This window comes from Oryctolagus cuniculus, chromosome 21 (genome assembly GCF_964237555.1).
Source record: "Oryctolagus cuniculus chromosome 21, mOryCun1.1, whole genome shotgun sequence".
In the NCBI taxonomy this organism is placed as follows: domain Eukaryota; kingdom Metazoa; phylum Chordata; class Mammalia; order Lagomorpha; family Leporidae; genus Oryctolagus; species Oryctolagus cuniculus.
The window spans coordinates 29,107,318-29,130,602 of NC_091452.1; the positions used below are offsets into that span (position 1 = coordinate 29,107,318).

At 61.5% G+C, this 23,285-nt stretch overlaps 2 protein-coding genes across 3 annotated transcripts in view; one reads left to right on the top strand and one right to left on the bottom strand.

Moving 5' to 3' along the window:
- YPEL1 (yippee like 1) overlaps positions 1 to 3,027 on the top strand; it is a 15,257-nt gene extending 12,230 nt beyond the window's left edge. For both annotated transcript variants that reach the window (XM_051826752.2, XM_070065912.1), the window contains 3 exons: positions 22 to 65; positions 325 to 433; positions 701 to 3,027. In XM_051826752.2, coding sequence (XP_051682712.1) covers positions 22 to 65; positions 325 to 433; positions 701 to 790 — 243 coding nt within the window. In that variant the 3' untranslated portion in view covers positions 791 to 3,027. The remainder of the gene's footprint in view (positions 1 to 21; positions 66 to 324; positions 434 to 700) is intronic.
- PPIL2 (peptidylprolyl isomerase like 2) lies at positions 2,829 to 22,296 on the bottom strand. The gene is made up of 20 exons (XM_002719723.5): positions 22,079 to 22,296; positions 20,324 to 20,373; positions 18,566 to 18,611; positions 16,181 to 16,243; positions 15,610 to 15,661; positions 12,879 to 12,930; positions 10,772 to 10,863; positions 9,983 to 10,072; positions 9,065 to 9,140; positions 8,432 to 8,592; positions 7,599 to 7,674; positions 7,235 to 7,341; positions 7,059 to 7,148; positions 6,827 to 6,860; positions 6,451 to 6,568; positions 4,297 to 4,353; positions 3,951 to 4,023; positions 3,809 to 3,871; positions 3,596 to 3,732; positions 2,829 to 3,511 (listed from the first exon to the last, which is right to left on the bottom strand). The coding sequence occupies exons 1-20, from the start codon at positions 22,108 to 22,110 to the stop codon at positions 3,412 to 3,414; spliced, it is 1,569 nt and encodes a 522-aa protein (XP_002719769.2). The 5' UTR covers positions 22,111 to 22,296; the 3' UTR covers positions 2,829 to 3,411.
- Between the last annotated feature and the right edge of the window lie 989 nt (positions 22,297 to 23,285).

Below are 23,285 nucleotides of genomic sequence, written 5' to 3' on the forward strand. Positions count from 1 at the left end.
TGAGCCCCTCTTCCATTTCAGTCCTTTCAGGGAAGTCAAGGACGAGCCTACCTCTTCAACTCCGTGTGAGTGCGGGAGGGGACGAAATCCACAGCTGGGGCGCGGCGCGGGTGGGTGCGTGGGATGGGGGAGCTGGCGGGGCAGCGCCGCCCTCCGCACAACCCGCTGTGTCCACTTTGCTGGGCGTGGGGCGGGGCAGGGCCGGGCTGAGGACCGAAGGCGGGGCAAGGGGTGGGGGCGTGGTCGGGATCCGGGCGTGGCGCTGTCGGGGCGTGGTCTGGGCGGGGGCGGGGCTCCGGCTCACTCAGACCTCTGTTCTCACAGGGTGAACGTGGGCTGCGGCCCCGCTGAGGAGAGGGTCCTGCTTACCGGACTGCACGCGGTGGCGGACATCTACTGCGAGAACTGCAAGACCACGCTAGGGTGGAAATACGTTAGTGCCCGCCCGGCCGCAGGGGTTGCCACACCCAGGAGGCCCAGCCCTCCCCGTGGTGGCCCTGACCTCTCCTGATGGTGGCCCTGACCCCTCCCCCGTGGCTGGCCCAACCCTCCCCGTGGTGGCCCTGATCTCCTGTGGGTGGCCCTGACCCCTCCCCCATGGGAGGTCCAGCCTTTCCCTGTGGGTGGCTCAGACCTCCCCGCGGTGACCCAGCCCTCTCCGTGGTGGCCCTGACCCTGCCCATCTGTCCTCTCCCACCAGGAGCACGCCTTTGAGAGCAGCCAGAAGTACAAGGAAGGCAAGTTCATCATTGAGCTTGCCCACATGATCAAGGACAACGGGTGGGAGTGAAGGGAGCGCTATTTTGTGAAAGAGATGGTGAATGTAATGGCAACACAGAGCTTCTCGGATGACACTATTTCTTGAACTTGAACCTGGCAGGCTGGCCTCGCGTAGGTTGCGACACTGGACAGCCGTCGCGTGGGTAAGGTGCCCCTCTGGCCCCTGTCTTCTGTCCCCTACATACATGGGTGTTTCTGAAAATCGCCAGGGACCTTGTTCTAGCTTGTCATGTTCTTGAGAAATAATTAGCCTGCTGACGACCCAGCTGCCCAGTTAATGCCCCCTCGCAGCCTGTGCTGTCCCTGGGGCTTGGCCGTGGGCTGTCACCTGCAACAGCAGACCACGCTGGGGCTTGGAGGCCACAGCCACAGGGGACAGGCTGTCCTAAGGTGCCCTGCCGTTCTGAGATTGAAGATGTGGTACCCCCCCCCCACAGACACACACACTCCAGTTTGCAAAACTACGAGTGGGTTCTTCCTCTTGAACTGTTAAGGTAGAGTGTTGAGAATCCTCCAGGAGCAGCCAACAATGTACATGCCCAGGGTGGGCTGGTTTGTTTTGTTTTGGTTATTTTAGGCTGGCCAGAAACAGAGGATGCCATGAAACCACTTTAGAGAAGCTATAAAGAGAGCAATGCATCTAATGGAACACATGTTTATTTAAGGCAATAGATTTGCTTATCTAGAAAGCAAAAGAACCCAGTCGCTGAAGACTGCCCAGGGACCCCACACACACAGCCCAGTCGCCGAGGCAACAGCCTGGCTGGGGAGGCCAGGAGTGGGCTCAAGCAACAGCCGTCACCGGGTGGCTGGTCCACGTGGTTAGAGTAGCACACTGGACCAAGGAGAAGCCGGGTCTTCGTTTTCTAACCTGGATCTACTTGAAGAAAGATTATTTTTGCGTAGGAGAGAGGCCAGGACCGGCAGGGCCCACTCAAAGCCTGAGATGTGGCCAGCTGCCTCCAGGGCCCGAGCCTGGCCGCCGCAGGTGTGTGGGGACCCTGCAGGGAGGGCGGTGTGTGAGGGCCAGCTCGCCGAGGCCAGGGACCAGGCCCCGTCCGAGGGAAGTTTGGGTCTCCCCACGTTTTGCAGCTCCACTCTGAGAGAACAGTGTGCCCGGGGTCCTGTCCAGCCTGAGGACGCGCCTGGGTCTGCCTGCCCAGCCCACCTCTGCCCCACAGGGGAGCCCTGGCATGTGGGCAAGGCTGCTGCCCCCGGCCCTGGGGGACGCGGCTGTGCCGCACTCAGCGGGACAGCAGCCAGCTACCTAAGCTCGTCCTCACCCTGGCAAAGGCAGCGGGCTCCCAGGCCAGTGCCCCCGAGCGCCGAGGCTGGCCCTGCCTGTCCCCAGCGTCCCCAAGGTGGTAGCTGCTTGCCACCTGCAGGCTGCCGTGGCCCGGGGCCCCCGTGCCTGGTGTGGGCCGTGGCGGCATCTGACGGACGTGTGCAGACAGCCGACCTGGGGCCCCCGGGCCCCGAGTGCTCTCATGGGAGCAATTTTCTGTATCTACCGAAATTCTATTTAAAGCTTTTCTATGTTCTGGGCCACTTTCCTGCCCCCTCACTCTGAGCAGCTTGGTTTTTGTAGTCGTTTGTGACGGCCTCGTCGGGGAGTTTTGTACAAGCGCTCTGAGGACGGACTGTGTGTGTATATATAGATATTATCTTTTTTAATGGGTACCGACAACACTTGCGTCAATTCCTTTGTTGGTCTTCAAAACTCGAGCTCCTTTTTCAACCAAATGAACTGACGTGAGCTGGCCGCAGGGGCTGACCGCCAGGTGTGCTGGGACATTGCACCCTCGCCGGCCGGCTCCGCAGGTAGCACCGGGTGACGACTATTTAACTTACTCAGTAACTGGTCCTTGGAGGGGAGGTGACCGGGGCGTCTCAGCTGCAGTGACTGTAAGGGCACGGAGTCTGGCCCAGTGCACGTCAGGAACGTGGCTCAGCCTGGCGCTGTTTTAGAGACACATGCACAGTATTTTTATACCTTAGTGCTTCTTCCTGATGGCATGTCAGATCCGAGAAAGGGTCAGAAATGAGAATTTTTCCAAAAAGTACTTTATTTGACCTGAAGACCTCATCGGGTCATTACAAAACCCAGGTGGCTTGAGTATTCTAGAAAACTGCGCTCGCAGCCCCGCCGAGAGGCGCCGAGCCGCCCCGGGCGCGGGCCCAGCGGAGCGCCCGGCTTGCCCGTCCTGTGTCTGTGTGATGTTTCAGAATAAAGCTGCTTCTGCTGTCCCTGGTCTCGCTGTGACAGTACTGTCCCCCCACGGTGCTGCCCGGAGCAGGGGGAGGGGCCGCGAGTTTGTGTCTGCCCCCTCTCTACCCCGGGCCAGGGCCACTGCTGGCTTCGGAAGGGCGGGCGGCGGCCCACGTCAAGGCACTTGGCCGAGCAGGGGGCGGGACGGTGCGGGCTATGGGGCAGGAACGAAGGCACGAGGCAGGTGCCGGAGTGTGCCGAAGATTTAACAGAAGAGCAGGGGGCCGGCCCCGTCCTGGGCTGGAGTCCTGCGCCGCTCCTGGCCCCCAGGCGCCCGGGTTCCTGGGCGGTGCCCACCGGCAGGATGAGGGGGATACTGGCCATCCCCGAGCCTCGGCAGTGGGGGCCCCAGCCCGGCGTCCCTACCAGGAGCTGAAGTCCCCGAAGCCACCACGGCCCGCCTGCTTCTTGGGCACGGGCGCGGCGGCGCTGGCTGCCGGCTCCTCCTCCGCCGCCCGTTTCCTGCAGCAGGAGAACCCGGTGCAAGCGCGCCCGGCACGGCCCGCCGCGGCCCCGCCCCCGCCTCGCCCACCCCGCCTCGCTCACGTGGCAGCCGGGTTGATGTACTTGCCGACCCCCTGGCGGTAGGTCTGGGGGCCCTGGCTCCCCGCCTGGGGCTGGGGGGCCTTGGCCGGTGCCTCCGGGGCCGCCTCCAGCTGGGTCTTCTTCCGCTCCTCAGCGATCTGGGGAGAGGCCGTGCTGTAGGGGGGAGGAGGGCGTGGCCGGGGCCCCCCAGACGCAACTCAGCGCCCCCCTCACCTGGGCGTCAGCCTCCTCATAGGGGTCCACGAACACAGTGGCGGCTTCGATGCGCACATCCTCCTGCGGCAGTGGGCAGAGCAGAGGGCGGCTGAGCCTGAGCCAGGGCATGGGCCCCGCCCCGCCTCCCCCGCACGGGTACCTTGGGGCGGTCAGTTTTGGGGTCGCTCTCCACGTTCTCCATGGCCGTCAGCGTGTCGAAGCCGCCGACCACCCTGCAGCGGGGGGAGGGGTGCAGTGTGCCTGGGTCCTGCGCAGGGCACCCCCCCACCATACCACGAGGTGCCTCCGGTCAGGCTGGGCCGGGCAGGGCAGATCCAGCTCCCGCCTGGCTGCGAGTGGCGCTCACGGGGCCGCAGCCGCGCCAGTTGCTCCCAGCCTTAGCCTGCCTGCCTGCCGGGAGCCGCTGGCCGGCCGTCCTCCCCTGCGCCCACTGGTGTGGGGAGCCCCACTCGCCCCAGCAGGCACGCCAGGCACGCCCCCCTTACCGTCCAAAGATGGTGTGCTTCTTGTCCAGGTAAGCGCAGGAGCGGAAGGTGATGAAGCTGGGGGCGGAAGGGGGGGCCGTGAGCTGGGCCCACGGCTGCCAGCTGCCCCCTCCAACGTCTGTGGTGCCTCCCTGCACAAGCTCCACCAGAGAGCCAGAGCTCCGCCCACCGCTGGGGCCTGCTGCCTGCGGGCTGCCCTGGGGAGGGGGTGCAGGTGGAAAACCAAAGCCCCGCCCAGCACCACCCAGAGCGAAGAGGCAGCAAAGCCAGATGAAGGGGTTGAGGAAGGGGTGAGACGCACGGTCCGCAGGGACAGGTGTGACCATGGCCAGCACACAGACAGCACCCAGCGATACGGCACGGCACACGGCTCACTTCACCCCTGGCCACTGGCGTCCCGAGCCGGGAGGAGCGCCCAGGACACCGTTCACCTCCCTAAACACCTGCACAAGGGGGTCTTCGGCCTCATCAGACCCCCGTCATCGCAGCGGGCGCCCCCCATACTACCCCCCTGCCTTGCTGTCCCACCTTCAATAGCTTTTTCCACCTTAAACAGTGGCCGCCCCCTTCTGTGAGCCCCAAAGTCCTAGGACTCGCAGTCAGAAGCGGCCCAGAAGTTCACGTGCATCTCGGGGTGCAGATAAGGCCCCCACCCCCTTGTCATGCTGCCTCTCCAATCAGTAAGACAAGCCCACAGGTGTGCCATCAGACAGCAATGCGCCTGCAGAATCCAAAGGGCTGGATGCAAGGAGGAGGGGGCGGCGGAGACCCAGCAGCAGGAGGGCCCCATCCCCAGGGCCCACACGGCCCCTACCCGTGAGACGCAACACACCCCGAGCCAGGGCGCCGCCCACACGCGAGGCCGCCACGCAGGTCTCACAGACGCCAAACCCACACTGCAGAAGCCTGGCCCCCGCCCTCCCCATGGCGTGCTCGCTCTCACTCATGCCTCACACAGCTAAGGAAGCCAGGAAGAGCGAGAGCCTAGCAGAGCGAAGAGGAACCGGTGGAGCATGCCAGGGCGGTGAGCACAAGCGTGACGGGCGCGACAGACGCCGAGTCCTGAGGGCCACGCGGCCAAGAGCCCCCGGAAGCGGCCTGGTGACAACGCTGCCACCGGACGGCCCAACAGCCCATGGCTCGGAGTGTGGTGGGGTGGGCCTGCCGGCAGGCAGTGGTAGGCACGTCCCCTTGGGTAAGCCCTGAATTTCTAAAAAATCCAACAAATTTCATTAAAAAAACGGTCTGGGGACTTGATTACATGGCCAGTTTATGTCAGCGATCATCAGGGCTGGCGCTGTGGCCCAGCAGGTGAGGCCTTGCCTGCGATGCAGGAGTCCCGGCTGCTCCCCTTCCCACTCAGCTCCCGCTGAGACTAGCGTCTGGGAAAAGCAGTGGAGGAAGGCCCAAGTGCTTGGGCCCCTGCACCCGCACCGGAGACCCGGAGGAAGCACCTGGCTCCTGGCTCTGGCCTGGCCCAGCCCTGACCTCTGCGGCCATCTGGGGAGTGAACCAGCAGACAGAAGAGCTAACTCTGTTTCCAATCAATCAATCTTTTTTTTTTTTTTTTTTTTGACAGGCAGAGTGGACAGTGAGAGAGAGAGACAGAGAGGAAGGTCTTCCTTTGCCGTTGGTTCACCCTCCAATGGCCGCCGCAGCCGGCGCGCTGCGGCCGGCGCACCGCGCTGATCCGATGGCAGGAGCCAGGAACCAGGTGCTTTTCCTGGTCTCCCATGGGGTGCAGGGCCCAAGCACCTGGGCCATCCTCCACTGCACTCCCGGGCCACAGCAGAGAGCTGGCCTGGAAGAGGGGCAACCGGGACAGAATCCGGCGCCCCGACCGGGACTAGAACCTGGTGTGCCGGCGCCGCTAGGCGGAGGATTAGCCTAGTGAGCCGCGGCGCCGGCCCCAATCAATCAATCTTAAAAAAACGCGCCAGCCAACAACAACGTTCCTAGGGAGCTGCAGTACCTAGGGGGGCCGGTGCCCACGGGAGGGAAACTACAGCCCCAGAATGCTGACAGCATCGGCAAAGCCACAGCTGGGCGCCTGCGCGTCTGCCTGCCTCCTGGGGCTCCCATGTGTGCGTGGCAGTCCTTGGCCACCGGAGCTTCCCCTAGGGGAGGGAGGGGCGGCCCCGCCCGGGCACTCACAACTGCGACTTGTTGCTGTTGGGCCCCGAGTTGGCCATGCTGAGGATGCCGCGGCCGGTGTGCGAGAGGTTGGGCCGGAGCTCGTCTTTGAACGGCTTCCCCCAGTACGACTCCCCACCTGGACCGGGAAGGGGCCTGCTGAGCAGCGGCCAGGGGCCCACGCCCCGCAGCCTCCCACATCCCTCCATGGGCAGGCAGCCTCTGGGGGGGGTGTGTCCCGGGGTGAGGCCGGGCCGGGTCAGGGAGGCCATGGTGCACTCCCATCGCCTCAAAACGAACAGGCTGAGGGGCTGCCCTCCATCTCCAGGCCCCGGCCCAGCCCCCCGCCACCTGCCCCGAGTCTGAGGAGCAGGGAGGAGCCAGCACAGCTGCCTACCTGTGCCTGTGCCGGTGGGGTCGCCCCCTTGGATCTGCAAGAAGTAAGAGCGAGAGAGTGAGTCCCGCCCACCGGGACCTGCCAGACAGGTGAGGGATGGGGGTGAGGGGCCTCCCAGGCAACCTCAGCGTGTACCCGGCTGTGCGGGGGTGGGGGTGGGGGTGGGGTGGGGTGTCTCGTCTCCCTGCAGGCCTCCCGGGGAGGGCCCTCCGGGACGCGCGTGCGCACGCACCACGAAGTTCCTGATGGACCTGTGGAAGATGGTGCCGTCGTAGTACTGCTTCTTGCACAGCTTGATGAAGTTCTCGCAGGTTTTGGGGGTCTGCAGAGTCAGCACAAGTCGGCCGTGAGGCGCGCGGTAGCCCCGAGCGTGGCCCCGCGGGGTCGGCCACACACACGGACACGCACCAGGTCGCAGTGCAGCTCCAGGTTGAGGTCGCCCTTGTTGGTGTGCAGCCGCACGTAGCCCTTCTTCTTCACAAACCGGTAGCGCAGCACGTCCTCGTCGATGGCCGCTGGGGGCGAGGTCGGAGCTCCAGGCCCGCCCATGGACCGCCCGCAACCCCACGGCCCCGCCCTCCACCACCCAAACCCTGTGGGAGGCGCTGGGAAGAGGGCCTACAGGCCAGGCCCACCCCAACACAAAGCTCACTTTCAAAGGGGGCCCCCACTGAGCTGCCAGAGACCCGGAATCACAGTGCCACCGGCTAGGCTGAGGAGGGCAGCTGCCCTGTGGCGCCCATCTCGGGGTCTGGGGGAAGAGGGGGGCTACCTGCTTCGTGTGTGGTTTCGGGAACCATGGCGGTGGAGGTGAAGGAGGCGCTGACCTTCCCTGTGGAATAGTGGGCCTGGCGGGAAAACACCTGCTCAGGCCCTGCCCAGCACCCCTCCTCCAGGGAGGCGTCCTTGAGTGCCCCCCTCAGGCTCAGCTGTGCAGCCCACGTGGCCTCGGCCCTCCCACCAGGGTCACCTCTGGGAGCAAGGACCAGCGGACAAGGCGTAGTGACAGCAGCAAGAGCCAGGGGCCCTGGCCTCAACCGGGCTCCCACTCGCGACCTGGGGTCAGACCCTGGAAGTGCAATGCCGCAGCGGGACCAGCCGTCACCAGTCACGAGCCTGCGTGACTGCTCCAAGGTTTCAGATTTTCTACAGCGGCTGCGTCACCCTGACTCAGGACAGTGCACCCCCGTCGCTGTCGCTCTGCTATCCCACGAGGGGCTTCTCCCAGCACTAAGGGCGGAGGGCAGCCATGTCAGGGTGAGGGGCAGCATTCCCGTTTCCAGATAATTCTGGAAGGGGGACAGCCAGCTCTGGGGCCCAATGGGCTGGGGCGTGAACCCCAGCACCACTGCTGCTGACCAGGGCCCTGGGGGCCATGCCTGCACCTCCTTCCCTCCCTCCCTCCCTCCCCCCGACCCCACGCACTGGGGCTAGAACACGAGGCGGCCCCTCGGGCCTGGTCCCCTCCCCGCACGGCACCCCGGCTCCTGCGCACGGACGCTGTGCAACCTCTCTTGCATTCTCAGGGCCCAGCAGCCACGCTGGGCAGCCCAGTCTGCCGACCAGGCTCCCGGGGCCACCGCCTCCCCCAGAGTGCCCACTCACGGCATTCAGCTTGTCTACTTTCTGCTTCTCAGGGACTCTCGTGGTGGCGGCCAGGACCTCGTCCCCTTTGAACTCCTTGTACAGCTCCTGCAGCGTCTCGCGCGTCTCGGCATTGGTGTTTTTCAAATAGTAACACGGGTCCTGTCTGGCCTTTTCCTCATCTGCGAGCAGACCCGTGAGCGCATCCTGATGCTTACGCACACGCGGCTGCAGCGCCACGCGCCACTCAGGCCCGCTGCCAGAGGCCAGGGCCAGGCCGTCACGGCAGGTCACGCGACTGCTCTGCCCCGTGGCAGCACCCGCCCGGTGCCCAGGATGCTGCTCTCTGTGAGGCCGGCTCACCACTGGCCCCAGGTCCTGCTGGCTCCTCCAGGGCCCCTCCCCCAACAACGTGCACGGGCAGACGCCCCGGGAGCAGGGGGACCCCGGGACAGAGCAGCAGCCCACAGGAGCCCAGCGGGGCGCGGGGCGCGGGGCACAGGGGTGGGAAGTGGCAGACGCCGGCAGGTGCGGAGGCTCAGCCGCAGCCCTGCCGCAGTCTTCACAGGCAATTAGGGGCCTCCCTCGGCTCCGGGAGCACCACCCTGCTCGCACCCAAACCCCTCTCCCAGGCTGGCGCCTGCCGGGCCATACCTGGGTCTACTATCTTTATGTTATTCTTGACGTGGAAGAAGTTGGAGACGTTGAACTTGTCCAGATTGGTGGGGTCCTGCGGCAGAGCGAGAGCACTCAGCAGAGCGAGCACAGGGCTGGGCACGGCACCCGGCCACCGGCTGCCCTGAGGCCCGGGACCTCTAACCAGGAAGGGGCATGAGGCAGGTGGGGCCGCCCATTTGCCACACCACGTCCCCTCCCTCCGGGACACCTGGCTAAGGAGCAATGCTCGCTGTGCGGGCAGCCACGTTGGCCCGAGCCTCAGGTCCACCCCATCGGCACCTGCTTTTCTTTCTCTGGTTTATTCTATCGGAAAGGCAGAGGTGGCGAGAAACAGCACAGGCGGAGAGAGAGCTCCCCCCTGCTGGCTGACTCCCCAGGTGACAGCAGTGCCCTGGGCTGGTCAGGCCAGGCCAAAGCCGGGAGCCAGGAGCTCTATCCGGGTCTCCCATGTGGACCATCACCTGCCACCTCCCAGGGTGCGCATTTGCAGGAAGCTGGATGGAGGGGGGCCCTGCCCTGGACTAAGAGCTCTGACACAGGACGTGGGCGTCCCAAGCGGCTTATTAGTCATTATTATTATTATTAATAATTATTATATAATATATATTATATATTATATTATTATTATTATTATTATCAGCTGGGCCAAAACCCCAGCTCTTCAGAGCATGTCACTCGGGACAGGGACACCTGTGCCACATGCCCAGGCACCGTGCACTGCAGCCCCTGCCTAGAGGTGGCAGCCGCCGAGTCAGGGGCCCTGACCCAAGGCAGCGAGAGAGGCAGAATGAGGAGGCAGCTGAGCCGAGGCCAGTGTGACAGAGGTGGGAGGGGGCGGCTGGGGACACTGAGGGTGGCTTCCGGAGACCACCCAGCTGGGCGGGGTGCACCCACCTGCAGGGTGATGATGTCCTGCCGGGAGAAGGGCTCGTCGGTCAGCAGGTCCCGGAAGTTCTTGGCCTTGATGTTCAGCTGCTCCACAGCCTGCAGGAGGAGGGAGCTGGCGTCAGGGGCCCGCCCTAGGCCGCCACACCATCTGGGGAAGAGAACTGGCCAGAGCCAACGGCACAGACCTCACAGGCTTGGGGCCGGCCCTGCCGTGAAGGGTGGGGCTCCCAGACAGCGACCAGAACCAGCTGGGGGACGACTTACAGACAGCAAACAGGCTCAGTGAGCCCTCCCCCCAACACGTGCCTGCCCTGGCATCACCTCCCTCAGCCGGCCAGGAAGAGCCAGGCCAATCTGTGTGCTCCAGGCAAGAAGCGGCCCCCAGAGCCTGGGGCAATGCTGGCCAACAACCCGCAAGGGCCCAAGCTTGGGAGGAGAGGCGGCAAAGCCAGGGGCCTTCCTGCAGGTGGGGCTGCTCCCAGCCTCAGCGGCCGCCTACTCTCCCAACAGCCACTTTGGCCGGAGCTCCTCACCAGCGCCTCTGCACAGCTCCCTCCAGGGGACAGCACCTGGCCTGGCCTGCTCCCCATGCAGCCCTGGGGGCTGGCCCAAGGACAGCCTGGTCTTAGGCGTGGGAGGACCCTCTGGGGTCCCACGGGCCCCAGCCCAGCAGGCAGCAGTGCCTGGATTTCAGGTGCGGAGGCCACGGGAGGCACCCCAGTCTCTGGGCTGATACTGAGCAGGCCCAAGCACCTGGCTCACCACCACCCCCAGCCCACTGCGGCGAGGACGCACCTCGTAGGCGTAGACGTTGCCCGTGGTCCTGACAGCCACGATGTGGGTGTTGTTGGTGAACACGGTAAACAGCACCGGGCAGTGGTACTTCCCTGGGGGATAGGCACACGCCGGGAGGGAGGCCCATCACCGCGCCGGCCCCCGCCATCCCAAGCGACAACTGCCAGGGACCGCCCAGAGCAGGCACCGGGGAGGCGGGGGTGGGAGACAGCAGCTGCTCAGGCCCACCAATGCCGCCTGGAAACTCCTATTCATCCTGCAAGACATGACCTCTGCGCTGCCCCTTCCCCCAGCCCACCTCTGGTGACCACTGCGCCACAGACAGCCCCAGTAGGCCCTCCCCAAGCACACCCTCCAGCCGCCCCGTCAGCTCTGCCTGCACACCCGGCCTGGCCCCTGCCCGGGTCACTGCAGCCAGCGACCATCGGTCTCCGCCAAGTCAATCCCAGGACTCAGAGGTTAAGAGGCTTAGGACACAGGCCACAGTGGTCTGGCCTCAAAGGCTGATTTGAAAACTATGGAGGAAGAGTTAGGAGCGCATCCCAGCGATCTGAGCCCTGGCAGCCCCGGGCCCCGTTCCAGGGATGACAGAGGCGCCCGCTGGGCCGCACGTAAGTAGGGAATGATGCTGGGGCTGGGATCTGCTTCATCTCGGTGGGCCGAGAACGGAGAGGAGCTAGGGCTGAGACGGAGACAGGCACTGCTCTCGGAACGCAAAGCAAAGCAAAAGAGAGAAACTGCTTTTCAAAAAAAACCAACAAAAACACGGAAGACACAGGGGCCAACTGTCCCCCTCCATCCCCTTGGGGGCTCCTTCCAGGCTCTGCACCTTGACCTCAGCCGTGAACTCCCACTGCACTCCCCACCGAGCAAAGACGTCATCAAGTGCACGCCCACCCCAGGGCCTCTGCACTGGTGGTGCCCTGCCTAGAATGCTCTCCCCCACGTGGCTCCCTCCCATCAGACTCCCGCTCTAACCTGTCAGCAAGGGTCCCATCTCCCCCAGCCCGCCCGCTCCTGTCTACGCAGAAGCAGCACCAGACCGTTCTCTGGCTCTCTCCCCGACCAGCACGGAAGCCCCCTCCCTCGGCTGTGCACAGACGGGGCCTCTGTCGCTCTCTGCCTGTGGCAGGTCCTCCTGCAGCCTTTGCTGAGTGAGATCACAGCGGGGCAGAGGCCCGAGTTCCCTGACCTCCACGACTGGCCATGGCGCCCAATGCCACGCGGGCAGTGGGGCTGGCACACCTATGCTCCTGGGAGCCCGGTGCCAGTAACGCACCAGGCCGTGGAAAAGGCAGCCCTGGGCACACATGCCCGGTGAGCGCTGATGACAGCCTACGCAGGCGAGGGAAGCCAGGCCAGGGTCAGCAGGCGAGGCAGCAGCAAGCTGGAGGGTCCCCCACACGGCTGTCTGGACCATGGCGGGGGTCCGTGGGGAGAGCAGGGGGCCCCAGAGCGGGGCTGGGCCTGGGCGGGCCGTGGTGAAGAGGAGCGTGGAAACCCCTTGCGGCCACTCTGGCCTGAGCGGCTTCTGCCTCCAGGAATGAGCAGGTGGCAGCCTTGGTCAGGTGCAGCTCGCCGATGCCCACAAAGGCCACGGCAGCTCACGATGCCCCAGCCGAGCGCTCAGTACCCACAATTCTGCTTCCACTCGGAGGGGCCAGCCTTGTGGCATAGCAGGTTAAGCCGCCTCCTGCAACACCAGCATCTCACACAGGTGCCAGTTCGAGTCCCGGCTGCTCCACTTCCCATCCAGCTCTCTGCTCAAGCGCCTGGGAAGCAGCAGCAGATGGGCCAAGAGCTTAGGCCCCTGCACCCACAGGGAGACCCGGAAAAAGCTCTTGGCCTCTGCCTGGCCCAGCCCTGGCCATTGTGGCCATCTGGAAAGTGAACCAGTAGATGGAAGACCTCTCTCCGTCTCTAACTCTGCCTTTCAAGTAGAATAAGATGAATCTTGGAACTTATAGGAGTCCTCGGGCATCTTTGGAGAAAGGAGACCCGAGGGCCCACCTTGCCCAGGAAGGAGGCCCTGGGCTCCCAGGAGAACTCAGCGAGGGCAGGGCCGGGGCTGCAGCCCTGGAGCTGGGGGCAGGGAGGGGACACTCACCCTCACTGTTCTTGGCGAAGTTCAGCTTGATCAGGGACCGCCCGTCGAGTTTCTGGAGGATGCACAACAGAGGGCGATGAGAGATGACGGACGCAACAAGCTGCTGCGGCCACAGGCGTTGGGGTGGGGACAGCACCCGGCACGGCCCACTCACGGTGACGCGCAGGCTGCAGGCACTGGGGTCACAGAGGCACCGACCCCCCAGCATGGCCCACCCACGGGGCAACATTTTTACAGCGAGCACAGACCCTTTCTGGAATGAACCACTGACTCTTTTTTGAAGCTAAGGGGGCATGCCAGTGTTTCCCTTTGCACTCTGATGTAGGAATACTTAGAGAAAGAAGGAACGGCGGGTGTGGGACCAACCGGTGGTGTGGTGCCCTCTAGTGACGAAACGGCAACAACACACCACTGGCGGATGCCCGGCAAACCCCCAGCTTACAGCACCACCTGGTGCTGAGACAGCTGCCCATGGGCTGGGAGAGAAACCGCTGCAGACAGGCCAGGTTATGAAGACTAACACTTCCATGTGCACATAACGTCAGTCACCAACAATTGCCAGGAATTTTGTTTCTAAAGATTTATTTATTTACGTGAAAGGCAGAGTTAGGGAGAAACCAAAAGAGACCCTCTATCTGCCTGTTCACTCGCCAAACAGCTGCAATGACTAGGGCTGAGCCGGGCCAAAGCCAGGAGCCAGGAGCTTCCTCCAGGTCTCCCACGCGGGCCCCTATCATTAAGAACCTCAGGGAAGGGGCCGGCGGGGTGGCACAGCAGGTTAAACCAGCACCTGCAACACCGGCTTCCCATATGGGTGGCAGTTCAAGGCCTGGTTGCTCCACTTCCGATCCAGCTCTCTGCTATGGCCTGGAAAAGCAGTAGAAGATGGCCCAAGTCTTTGGGCCCCTGCACCTGCATGGGAGACCCAGAGGAAGCTCCTGGCTTCGGATTGGCGCAGCTCCGGCTGTTGCGGCCAAACGGGGAGTGAACCAGCGGATGGAAGCCCTCTCTGCATCGCCCCCGCCTCTGCCTCTCTGTAACTCTTTCAAACAAAATAAATAAAGATGCCCTCATCTCACACCAGAGGGCCTGGGTTCGATCCCCAGCTCTGGTTCCAGATTCCAGCTTCCTATCAGTGTAGACCCTAGGAGGCAGCAGTGACAGCTCGGGTGACCAGGTCCCTGCCACCCACTAGGGAAGCTGAATTCAGCTGCCAGATTCTTGCTTAGTTCCAGTCCAGCCATGGGCATAACGGACATCTCGGGGCTGAGCCAGCAGATGTGAATTCTGTGTCTGTCTGTGGTCTCTCTTAGTCTTTCAAATAAATAAATAAAAATATTTTGAAATTTAACAAGAGCCTGACTGGTGCTGTGGCGCAGCAGGTAAAACCGCCGCCTGCAGTGCCAACATCCCATGTGGCCGGTGGTTCAAGTCCCAGCTGCTCCACTACCGGTCCAGCTCCCTGCTAATGTGCATGAGAAAGCAGTAGAGGATGGCCCAAGTGCTTGGGGCCCTGCACCCACGTGGGAAACCCAGATGGCTTCAGCCTGCCCCAGCCCTGGCCCTTGTAGCCACTTGGGAAATGAACCAGTGGTTGGAAGATCTCTCTCTCTCTCTCGCTCTCTAACTCTGCCTTTCAAATAAATAAATCTGTTTTTAAAAAAATATTTATTTATTTATTTGAAAAGTAGATTTAGAGAGAGGCAGAGGCAGAGGCTTCTGCATCAACTGCTCCCTGGCAAAGGTACTAGGAGCATGCCTGGAGAGAGGTCCGTCTCCTCCGGAAAAGGCGCTTGGGAAAACTGAACAGGTCACACGCACCCATCTTCACAACATACAAAAGTCAACGCAAAGCAGCTTCAAGACCCAAATGTAAGAAATGGAACTATTAGAAGAACACAGGGGAGATGCGTTAGGACATCGGGATGGGCAAGGATTTTCTGAACACCCCCAAAAGCCCAGGAAACTGAAACAAAACGGGATATGAGACTTCATCGAACTAAAAAGCTTCCAACAGCGAAGGGAGAGACACCCTGCAGCACGGGAGAGAGCTTCTGCTGGTTGTACATCGCACAAGTGGCTAAGAACCAGAACATAAGGGGCGTGACTGAGCAACAGAGGAACAAATAACCCAACCTCAAAACGGGCCATGGATCCGAAAAGACATTTTTCTAAGGAAAAACACACAAATGGCCCAGGAGAAGACGTTCAGCATCACGAACCATGAGAGGAAGGCCGATCAAACCACAAGGAGGTATCACCTCCCTCCAGGCAGTGGCTCTGACCAGAAAGACGAAAGACAACAAGAGCTGCCGAGGAGGGGGAGGAAACACTAAAGCCAGAACCCCCGTACGATCGAGCTAAGCCCAAGAGCAATGGAACCCGCTGCGTTCCCACGTTTACAGCAGCATCTTCCAGGGCTCACACGCCGGGGAACAGGAGAAAACCAAGTGTTCGCTAACCGACGAACAGGCACAGAAAACATGACACACACACACACACACACACACACACACCTGAACACCGCTCAGCCACGCAGACGGCCCAGGACCACCCAGTCGCACTCACATGCACTCTAAGAAGCCGATCTCGCGCAAGCTGAGCGTGCTGGTTACCAGAAGCTGGGAGGGGAGTGGAAGGGAATGGAGGGGAGGGGTACGAAAGGCACCAGGACAAAGCAAAGGCCCAAGCAAGGGTCCCCAACACCGCTCGCCCCCACCCAGCCACCTACCTCTCCAGTGCTGGGGTTGGTCCCGTACTTCTTAAGCCACGGAACTATGTTCCTGGAGGGAAGAGAAAGCCGAGTCACCGGGACCACAAGCTCGGAGCTAGTGCGGAATGGGCCCCGGCAGGCACGGGGCTGCCCGCACACACACGCGTGCCGCAGGGTGGGGGCAGTGCCAAGCCAAGGGCAGATCCCACACTCCGCTCATAAGCGTGTCTCAGCCATGGTGCTTACCTCACGGACAAAAGGGACCATGGCAGTTTCCCATTTGCTTCCTATTCCCCAAGACGAAGTTAAAATGACAGAGGCCGGGTTGCATTAGGACATGGAAGTGGGCACACAGCGCTGGGACCCCCCCCCCCCAACAAGTGGTGGATGGGGCGGGGGGTGGCCGGTCTAATTCCAGGCAGCCACAGGGGCACTGCTGCCATGGCCCCAGGTGCCTGCGTCTCCCCAGGCTGCCGGGACCAGGGGTCTGGCGGCCTTGGTGCTGCCTGGAGCCACAAACCGCGACATCGGCCCAACGTCCTCAACAATCTCACCACACGTGTTAGATCAGAATTCAAGAACAACTCACAGTAAGTCAAAGACGACGCCTTCCGGGGTGCAGACTGGGTAGACGAAGGGCTGTAGAGAGAGACTGAGAGAACAGAGTCACTCTTGGGTCAGCCCTCAGGCAGGCACCGCGGCAAGGCCTCCCTCGGGCCTCCCTCCGACAACTCTGGGGCCGCGCTGCACGGCCCATACAAACTGGTGAGGACAAGGCAAGGGTCCTGGCTGCCCTCACTCCCCTCTGCGTGGCCTTGGGGAGGCCAGACCAGAACTGCCTCTCTCTGTTCACAGAGCAGGTGGTCCGGCGGGGCTGGCATGATCTCAGAGGCCCTGCCTACCCCCGGCCATCTTAAGAATCCCCTAGGTTGCCTGGGGGTGGGCACACAACCCGGCAAGACCTGAGTCCCTCTGACACAGGGGTGGGGGCCAGGGGGCACAGGAGCCCCCCGAGGCCTGGCTACAGTCATCCCCACAGGCATGGAGAGTGCTCCTGGGGAATCACGTCGTGCCAGTGGCCCTGGCCTTGCATGCGGTTCCTATCAGAGGCACCCAGAGGGGCCCGTGCGGTAGCTTAGTGGGTTAAGCTGCTGCCTGTGACACTCGCAATCCCATATGGGCGCCGGTTCAAGCCCTGGCTGCTCCACTTCCTATCCAGCTCCCTGCTAATGCACCTGGGAAAGCAGCAGAGGATGGCCCAAAGACTTGGGCCCCTGCACACACACAGGAGACCTGGAAGTTCTTTCTCTCTTCACCTCTCTCTCTTTCTTTCTCTGTAATTCTGCCTTCTCAAATAAACAAATAAATCTTAATAACCATAACAATAAGTCATCCAGAGCCTTGGCTCACCTGGCTTCTGCTCTGTCACCTAGGAGTTGAATCAGCAGAGGTCGGTCCCCCACGCTCTGAACAGCCTGGCTACCCGACCTCCAGGATGCTGCCTCCTTTGGACCACCAGGCCATTTCCTGCCTTTTTTTTTTTTTTTTAAGTTTATTTTATTTATTTGAAAGGCAGAGTTACAGAGCAAAAGGGAGAGATGGAGACAGTGACAGACGAGAGAAAGAGAGAGAGAAAAAGAGAGAGAGAGAAAAAGGGAGAGGGGAGAGGGGAGAGGGAGAGGAGAGAGAGGTCTTCCAAATGGCCACGGCAGCCAGGGCTGGGCCAGGCCCAAGTCAGGAGCCAGGAACTCCACTCAGGTCTCCCACGCGGGTGCAGGGGCCCTCACACTCTAACTGCGGCAGCGATGAGCGAGCAGTGCGGGACTCGACACCACAGCCTGCGCCAGGCAGTGTGTGGCGAGCAGGCACCTGCTCCCAAGCGTGACCCACAGGTGCATTTTCACCCACAACCCACAGGGGTCATCAAGACACAGACAAGACACCTCGTGGGCGAGCCAGGCGCCAAGGCCAGAAGCTCTGTCTTCCCATCAGTGCAGAGGAGACCACGGTACCAGGAGGCGGCACCAGCCTGGCAGGGGTGGAGAGACTTCGGCCAGCGATACCTGGGCCCTGGTTGGTCACCCTCCCTCCCCAGCCAGGTGCCGGCAAGCAGGGGCAAAGGTCTTCCCCAACCAGTGACTGAGCGGGAGCCTCCTGGGGACCCGTGGACAGGTGCAGGGAGGCCCAGCTGGCCAGCTTAAGTGGCTGCACCCCCTGGGGCAGAGCCCTTGGCCCTTTCCTACCACATGTCCAGCTGACCCACCTTGACGGGGGTGTCAGGATCACTCACTCGCTGTACGTCTCCCTCACTCTCTCCCTCTGGGTTGCTCTGCTTTTCAACTATTTACTTACACACACACACACACACACACACACACACACAGGGCGAGGGGACCTGGTGCTGTGGCGCAGTGGGTTAAGCTGCTGCCTGCAACACCACCATCCCATACGGGCACAGGTTCGAGTCCTGGCTGCTCCGCTTCCAATCCAATTCCCTGCCAATGCGCCTGGGAAGGCAGTGCAAGATGGCCCAAGTGCCTGGGCCTCTGCACCTGCGTGGGAGACCTGGATGGAGTTCCTGGCACCTGACTTTGGCCTGGCCCAGCCCTGGCTGCTGTGGCCATTTGGAAGACCTCTCTCTCTCTCTCTCCTCTCTCTCTCTCTCTCTCTCCTCTCTCTTTCGTCTATCACTGTCACTGTCTCCATCTCTCCCTTTTGCTCTGTAACTCTGCCTTTCAAATAAATAAAATAAACCTTAAAAAAAAAAAAAAACAGAATGAGGCTAAAAGGCAGAGCACAGCAAATACACACAGTAAGCAAACACCGCCCATAGGCTGTCAGTACCATGGGTCCCCCCTCCTCATGCAGGGAAGGTGGGGGTGTGCGGGGGGCCCAGAGAGAACCCCCAAGGCCAGACTCACCTCTGCTGTCAGAGTGCACCCGCAAGGGAAAGGCAAACCTTCAAAACCCTTACCTGCAGTGGTCGAAGGGTAAACGGCGGAAATTTGACTGGGGGAGATCTGTTTTGTGGGGAACAAAAGGGGAACACCGGCTGTGTCAAATAGCTCCACTCCGTGTACCTGCCCACAAGCACCGCTGTCTTATGGGAAAAGGAGTGCTCAAGTACTTAGCACCGCCACTGCCGTGGGCACCAAACACAGGGAGGGCGTGGACAGAGGAGGAGCTGGAGAGAGCGTGAAAATTACAACAGGGGCCGGAGCTATGGCGTGGTAGGTTAAGCCGCTGCCTACAGTGCCAGCATCCCATGTGGGCGCCAGTTCAAGTCCTGGCTGCTCCATTTTTTTTTTTTTTTAAAGATTTATTTATTTATTTGAAAGTCAGAATTACACAGGGAGAGGAGAGGCAGAGAGAGAGGTCTTCTGTGCCAATCCAAAGCCAGGAGCCAGGAGCGTCTTCTGGGTCTCCCATGTGGGTGCAGGGGCCCAAGGATCTGGGCCATCTTCTACTGTTTTCCCAGGCCATGGCAGAGAGCTGGACTGGAAGAGGAGCAGCCAGGTCTTGAACCGGCGCCTGTATGGGATGCCAGCACTTCAGGCCAGGGTGTTAACCCATTGCGCCACAGCACCGGTCCTGGCTGCTCTACTTCTGATCCAGCTCTCTGCTGTGGCCTGCGAAAGCACCAGAAGATGACCCAAGTGCATGGGCCCCTGCACCAGTGTCAGAGACCCAGATGAAGCTCCTGGCTTCGGATCAGCCATTGTGGCCATTTGGGGAGTGGGTCAGTGGATGGAAGATCTGTCTGTCTCTCCCTCTGTCTGTAACTCTGACTCTCAAATAAATAATTAAATCTTTTTTTTTTTTTTCTTTTTGACAGGCAGAGTGGACGGTGAGAGAGAGAGACAGAGAGAAAGGTCTTCCTTTTCCATTGGTTCACCCCACAGTGGCCTCTGCAGCCAGTGTGCTGCGGCTGGCGCACGGCGCTGATCCGAAGCCAGGAGCCAGGTGCTTCTCCTGGTCTCCCATGCAGGTGCAGGGCCCAAGCACTTGGGCCACAGCAGAGAGCTGGACTGGAAGAGGAGCAACCGGGACAGAATCCGGAGCCCCGACTGGGACTAGAACCTGGTGTGCTGGCGCTGCAGGTGGAGGATTAGCCTAGTGAGCCGCGGCGCCGGCCAATAACTAGATCTTAAAAAAAAAAAAGAGGGCCAGCACTGTAGTGTAGGGGGTAAAGCTGCCGCCTCCAGTGCCGGCATCCCTTATGGGTGCCAGTTCAAGTCCTGGCTGCTCTTTTGATCCAGCTCTCTGCTATGGCCTAGGAAAGCAGTAGAAGATGGCCCAAACCCTTGGGCCCTTGCACCCACGTGGGAGACCTGGAGGAAGCTCCTGGCTCCTGGCTTCAGATCAGTCCAGCTCCAGCTGTTGCGGCCAATTGGGGAGTGAACCAGCAGATGGAAGACCTCTCTCTCTCTCTCTCTGCCTCTCTCTTTGCCTCTCCTTCTCTCTCTGGTAACTCTGACTTTGAAATAAAAAAAAAAAGAAAAAGAAAAAGAAAAAATGTAGACCAGGGTTCTTTTCACCACAGCCTGGAGCACTTTGGTTATTTTAAGCCATATTTTTAAAAAAATCGCCAGTGGGTGGGGCATCTTTCCTCTTCCGTGAATGGAGTCCTCGGCCCAGCTGTCCTGCACAGACCACGGGCTGCCTGTATAATGGGGCCACCCATCCTCTGTACACCCCTGTCCTCGGGGCAGAGAAGACTCCCATGCCTTACCTGGCTTCTTGCCACCATAGAAGTGAGTGTATTCAGCACAGGTGATGTACCTGAGAGGGGGAGGGGGAGGGGACGGGGAGAGGGAGGGAGAGATATCACTACGCTGCCACTGGCCAGCCAGGGGTGAACACGGCAGACACGGGGCTGCACAAACCCATAAATAAATAAACACAGACGGCCCTGCGCTGCTCAGAAGGAAAGGAGGTGATTCACCCAGGAAGACCTGACACATGAGAGCGGCCGGCACGGGCAGACCTGGGGGAAGAGCCCTCCAGGCAGACACACGGGCGGGGCCCGCAGCCACAGCGGGTACCGATGCCCAAGGCAGGAAGAACAGACAGATGTCGCTGGGGAGCTGCGGGCACCGGCGGGTGGCAGCGGAGGAAGACGGATGGGGAGGGGCCTCGCAGGTCTTCCTCAGTGGGTGGGAGACCACGGAGGGTTCGGAGCCAGGGCCCTGCTAGGCAGGATCTGACATCAGCCGCAAAGCCTCGCCCTGGCTGCTGTGCGTAGGAAGACAGCCAGAGCAGCAGCAGAAAATCCACCAGGAATTGACCACTTCCTCCGGGTCTCCCACGTGGGTGCAGGGGCCCAAGGACTTGGGCCATCTTCTACTGCTTTCCCAGGCCACAACAGAGAGCTGGATGAGAAGAGGAGCAGCCAGGACTCGAACCAGTGCCCATCTGGGATGCCGGCACTGCAGGTGGCAGCTTTACCCACTACGCCACAGCACTGGCCCCCAGCACACATTGCTTTCACACCACGGTAAGGTCGGAAAACCCTGTCTGTGGTGGGCGCTGTGGTGCGGTGAGTGAGGCTGCCACCCGCATACCGTACCAGAGCGCCTGGAATCAGACCCCGCCCCTCTGCTTCTGACCAGCTCCCTGCCAAGGCACCTGGGGGGCGGCAGAGGATGGCTCAAGTCACTTGGGGTCCCTACTACCCACGTGGGAGACCTGCATGGAGTTCCTGGCCCAGCCCTGGCTGTGGGGCACTTGGGGGACTGGACCAGTGCATGGTAGATCTTTCTTTCTCTCCCTGTGTCATTCCGCATTTCACATCAATACAAATATCTTTAAAAAAAAATTTTTTTTAATTCTCAGCCTATCACTGAGACAGGAAGGAGAGAGGCAAACTCCAGGGCTGGGTTCTATTTCCGATGATCAGATTAAAATGCGGTCTGTATCAGACCGCCGAAGCGGAGATGCCGGGCTGAACAGACTGCTTCAAGACCCCCGCCACAGACAGTAACCTGTGAGGCCTGGGAGAAACGGGAGGAGGGGGCCCGGCCGACGAACCCGAGAAAAGGGGAGGCCGCTGAAGTTTGCGGGAAAACCACGCACGCGAGATCGCAGAGGTCAACGCCACGGGCTTGAGAAATGACTGGATGACCCCAAGCTCGGCAACAAGGACTCAAGGCGGGGGACAGGGGCTGTGAAAGCCTGGCCCCAGCGGACTCGAGAGACAGCAGCAGACCGGGGCTCGTCACTCGGAAAAGGCGAAGAAACGCGACGGCGGCCGGGGCTCGCTCGCTTCCAACCCCGGGGGGCCCGAGACGCGGCTGCCGGATCCCCGGGCTACCGCAGGGGCTGGGGGCAGCGGTGTCACTGCCCGGCCTGGGGAGTGGGCAGGGGGCTTCCGGGAGGAGTCCTGGGGACTCGACTCTGCGAGGGAAGAGGAGCGACGCGAAGCCCCGGCCAAGCGCGGGGCCGGGCGCGCAGCGGCGAGCCGCTCCCCCGACGCGGTTCCACGTACATCTTGTCTTTCTGGTGCTGGCGTTTCCCCATGGCGGCGAGCGCGGCGGTGGGGTCTTCGAGCGCGGAAAAGTCACGGCCAGCAACCGCGAGCCCACAGACGCCGCCGAGTAGTCGGGCAGCTACTTCCGGGATCCGCGGGCCCACGCCGGAAGCGGGCGCTTGGCATGCCGGGAACTGTCGGGTTTCCCTGCCGCCGAGTGCGCATGCTCCAACGGGGTCTGGGCGCGGTGTGGTACCTGAGACCCTGGACTGAGGGAGGCCGCGCTAGCTTGAGCCCCCTCTTTCTTGGCGGAGCTGTTCTCTCCTCGCACCGCCCCATTTAGCTGCCTGCTCGCTCGTATCCCATTCCCAGAGTGCATTGTGTCCGACAGCCTCCACGCCCCTCGGCAGCCCAGCGACAGGTGGCCATGGACCGTCGCTTGGTCCCTTCTGTCTCTTCTTGAGCCACTTTGGGTCCAACGCTGGGGCCCCGGGTGACCCTGGCCAGCAGCACTTGCGTCTCGGGACTCGCCAAGCTGAGGTGCCGGCGCTGTGGACTCTCAAACCACTGATCTCGGATTTAACACGCCTGCTGAGAAAGCAGAATTCTTGTCCCGCTGCCTCCTTACTCTCCTGTCTCCTGAACGGACTGCCAGCCACCGGGTCACCCAAATTTTGTAACTGAAGGCCTAGGATTGAGGCAGAACCGGGAGGAGGGGCAGACCAATCTCAACTGCTGAGCTTGCTTTTCAAAGAATGTTCCAGCACTGCCCTGGGAGGGGCCAGACCCTCAGCCTAAGAGGAATCCCATAGTTTGAGTCAGATCTCCATGACCTTACCTGAGCTTCATTCTCATACCGAATCCTCTGCCCATGGGAGGGGTTCGCAGTCATTACGGAAGATGCGAGGCGTGAAAGATGTATGGTACCTACACGTCTGGGCAGGAGGGCCCCCCACTGCCATTTTGCAATATGCTGGACACTCCTGGCTGCACCTGCTCCAAGTTCTTGTCTCCACTCGGTGAAGTAATTGGAGGAACACCCTAAGGGCGTACGGGAAAGCAGGATTTAGGTACTCAGATGGCGAAGAGGCAACCTCTCTTCATGAGAAGGAAGGGTACTGCCCCCGCAAAGCTGGGGTCGCCCCTTTCAGGATATGGGATGATGCCCTAATTAAGCATTTTTTTTTTTTGACAGGCAGAGTGTACAGTGAGAGAGACAGAAAGA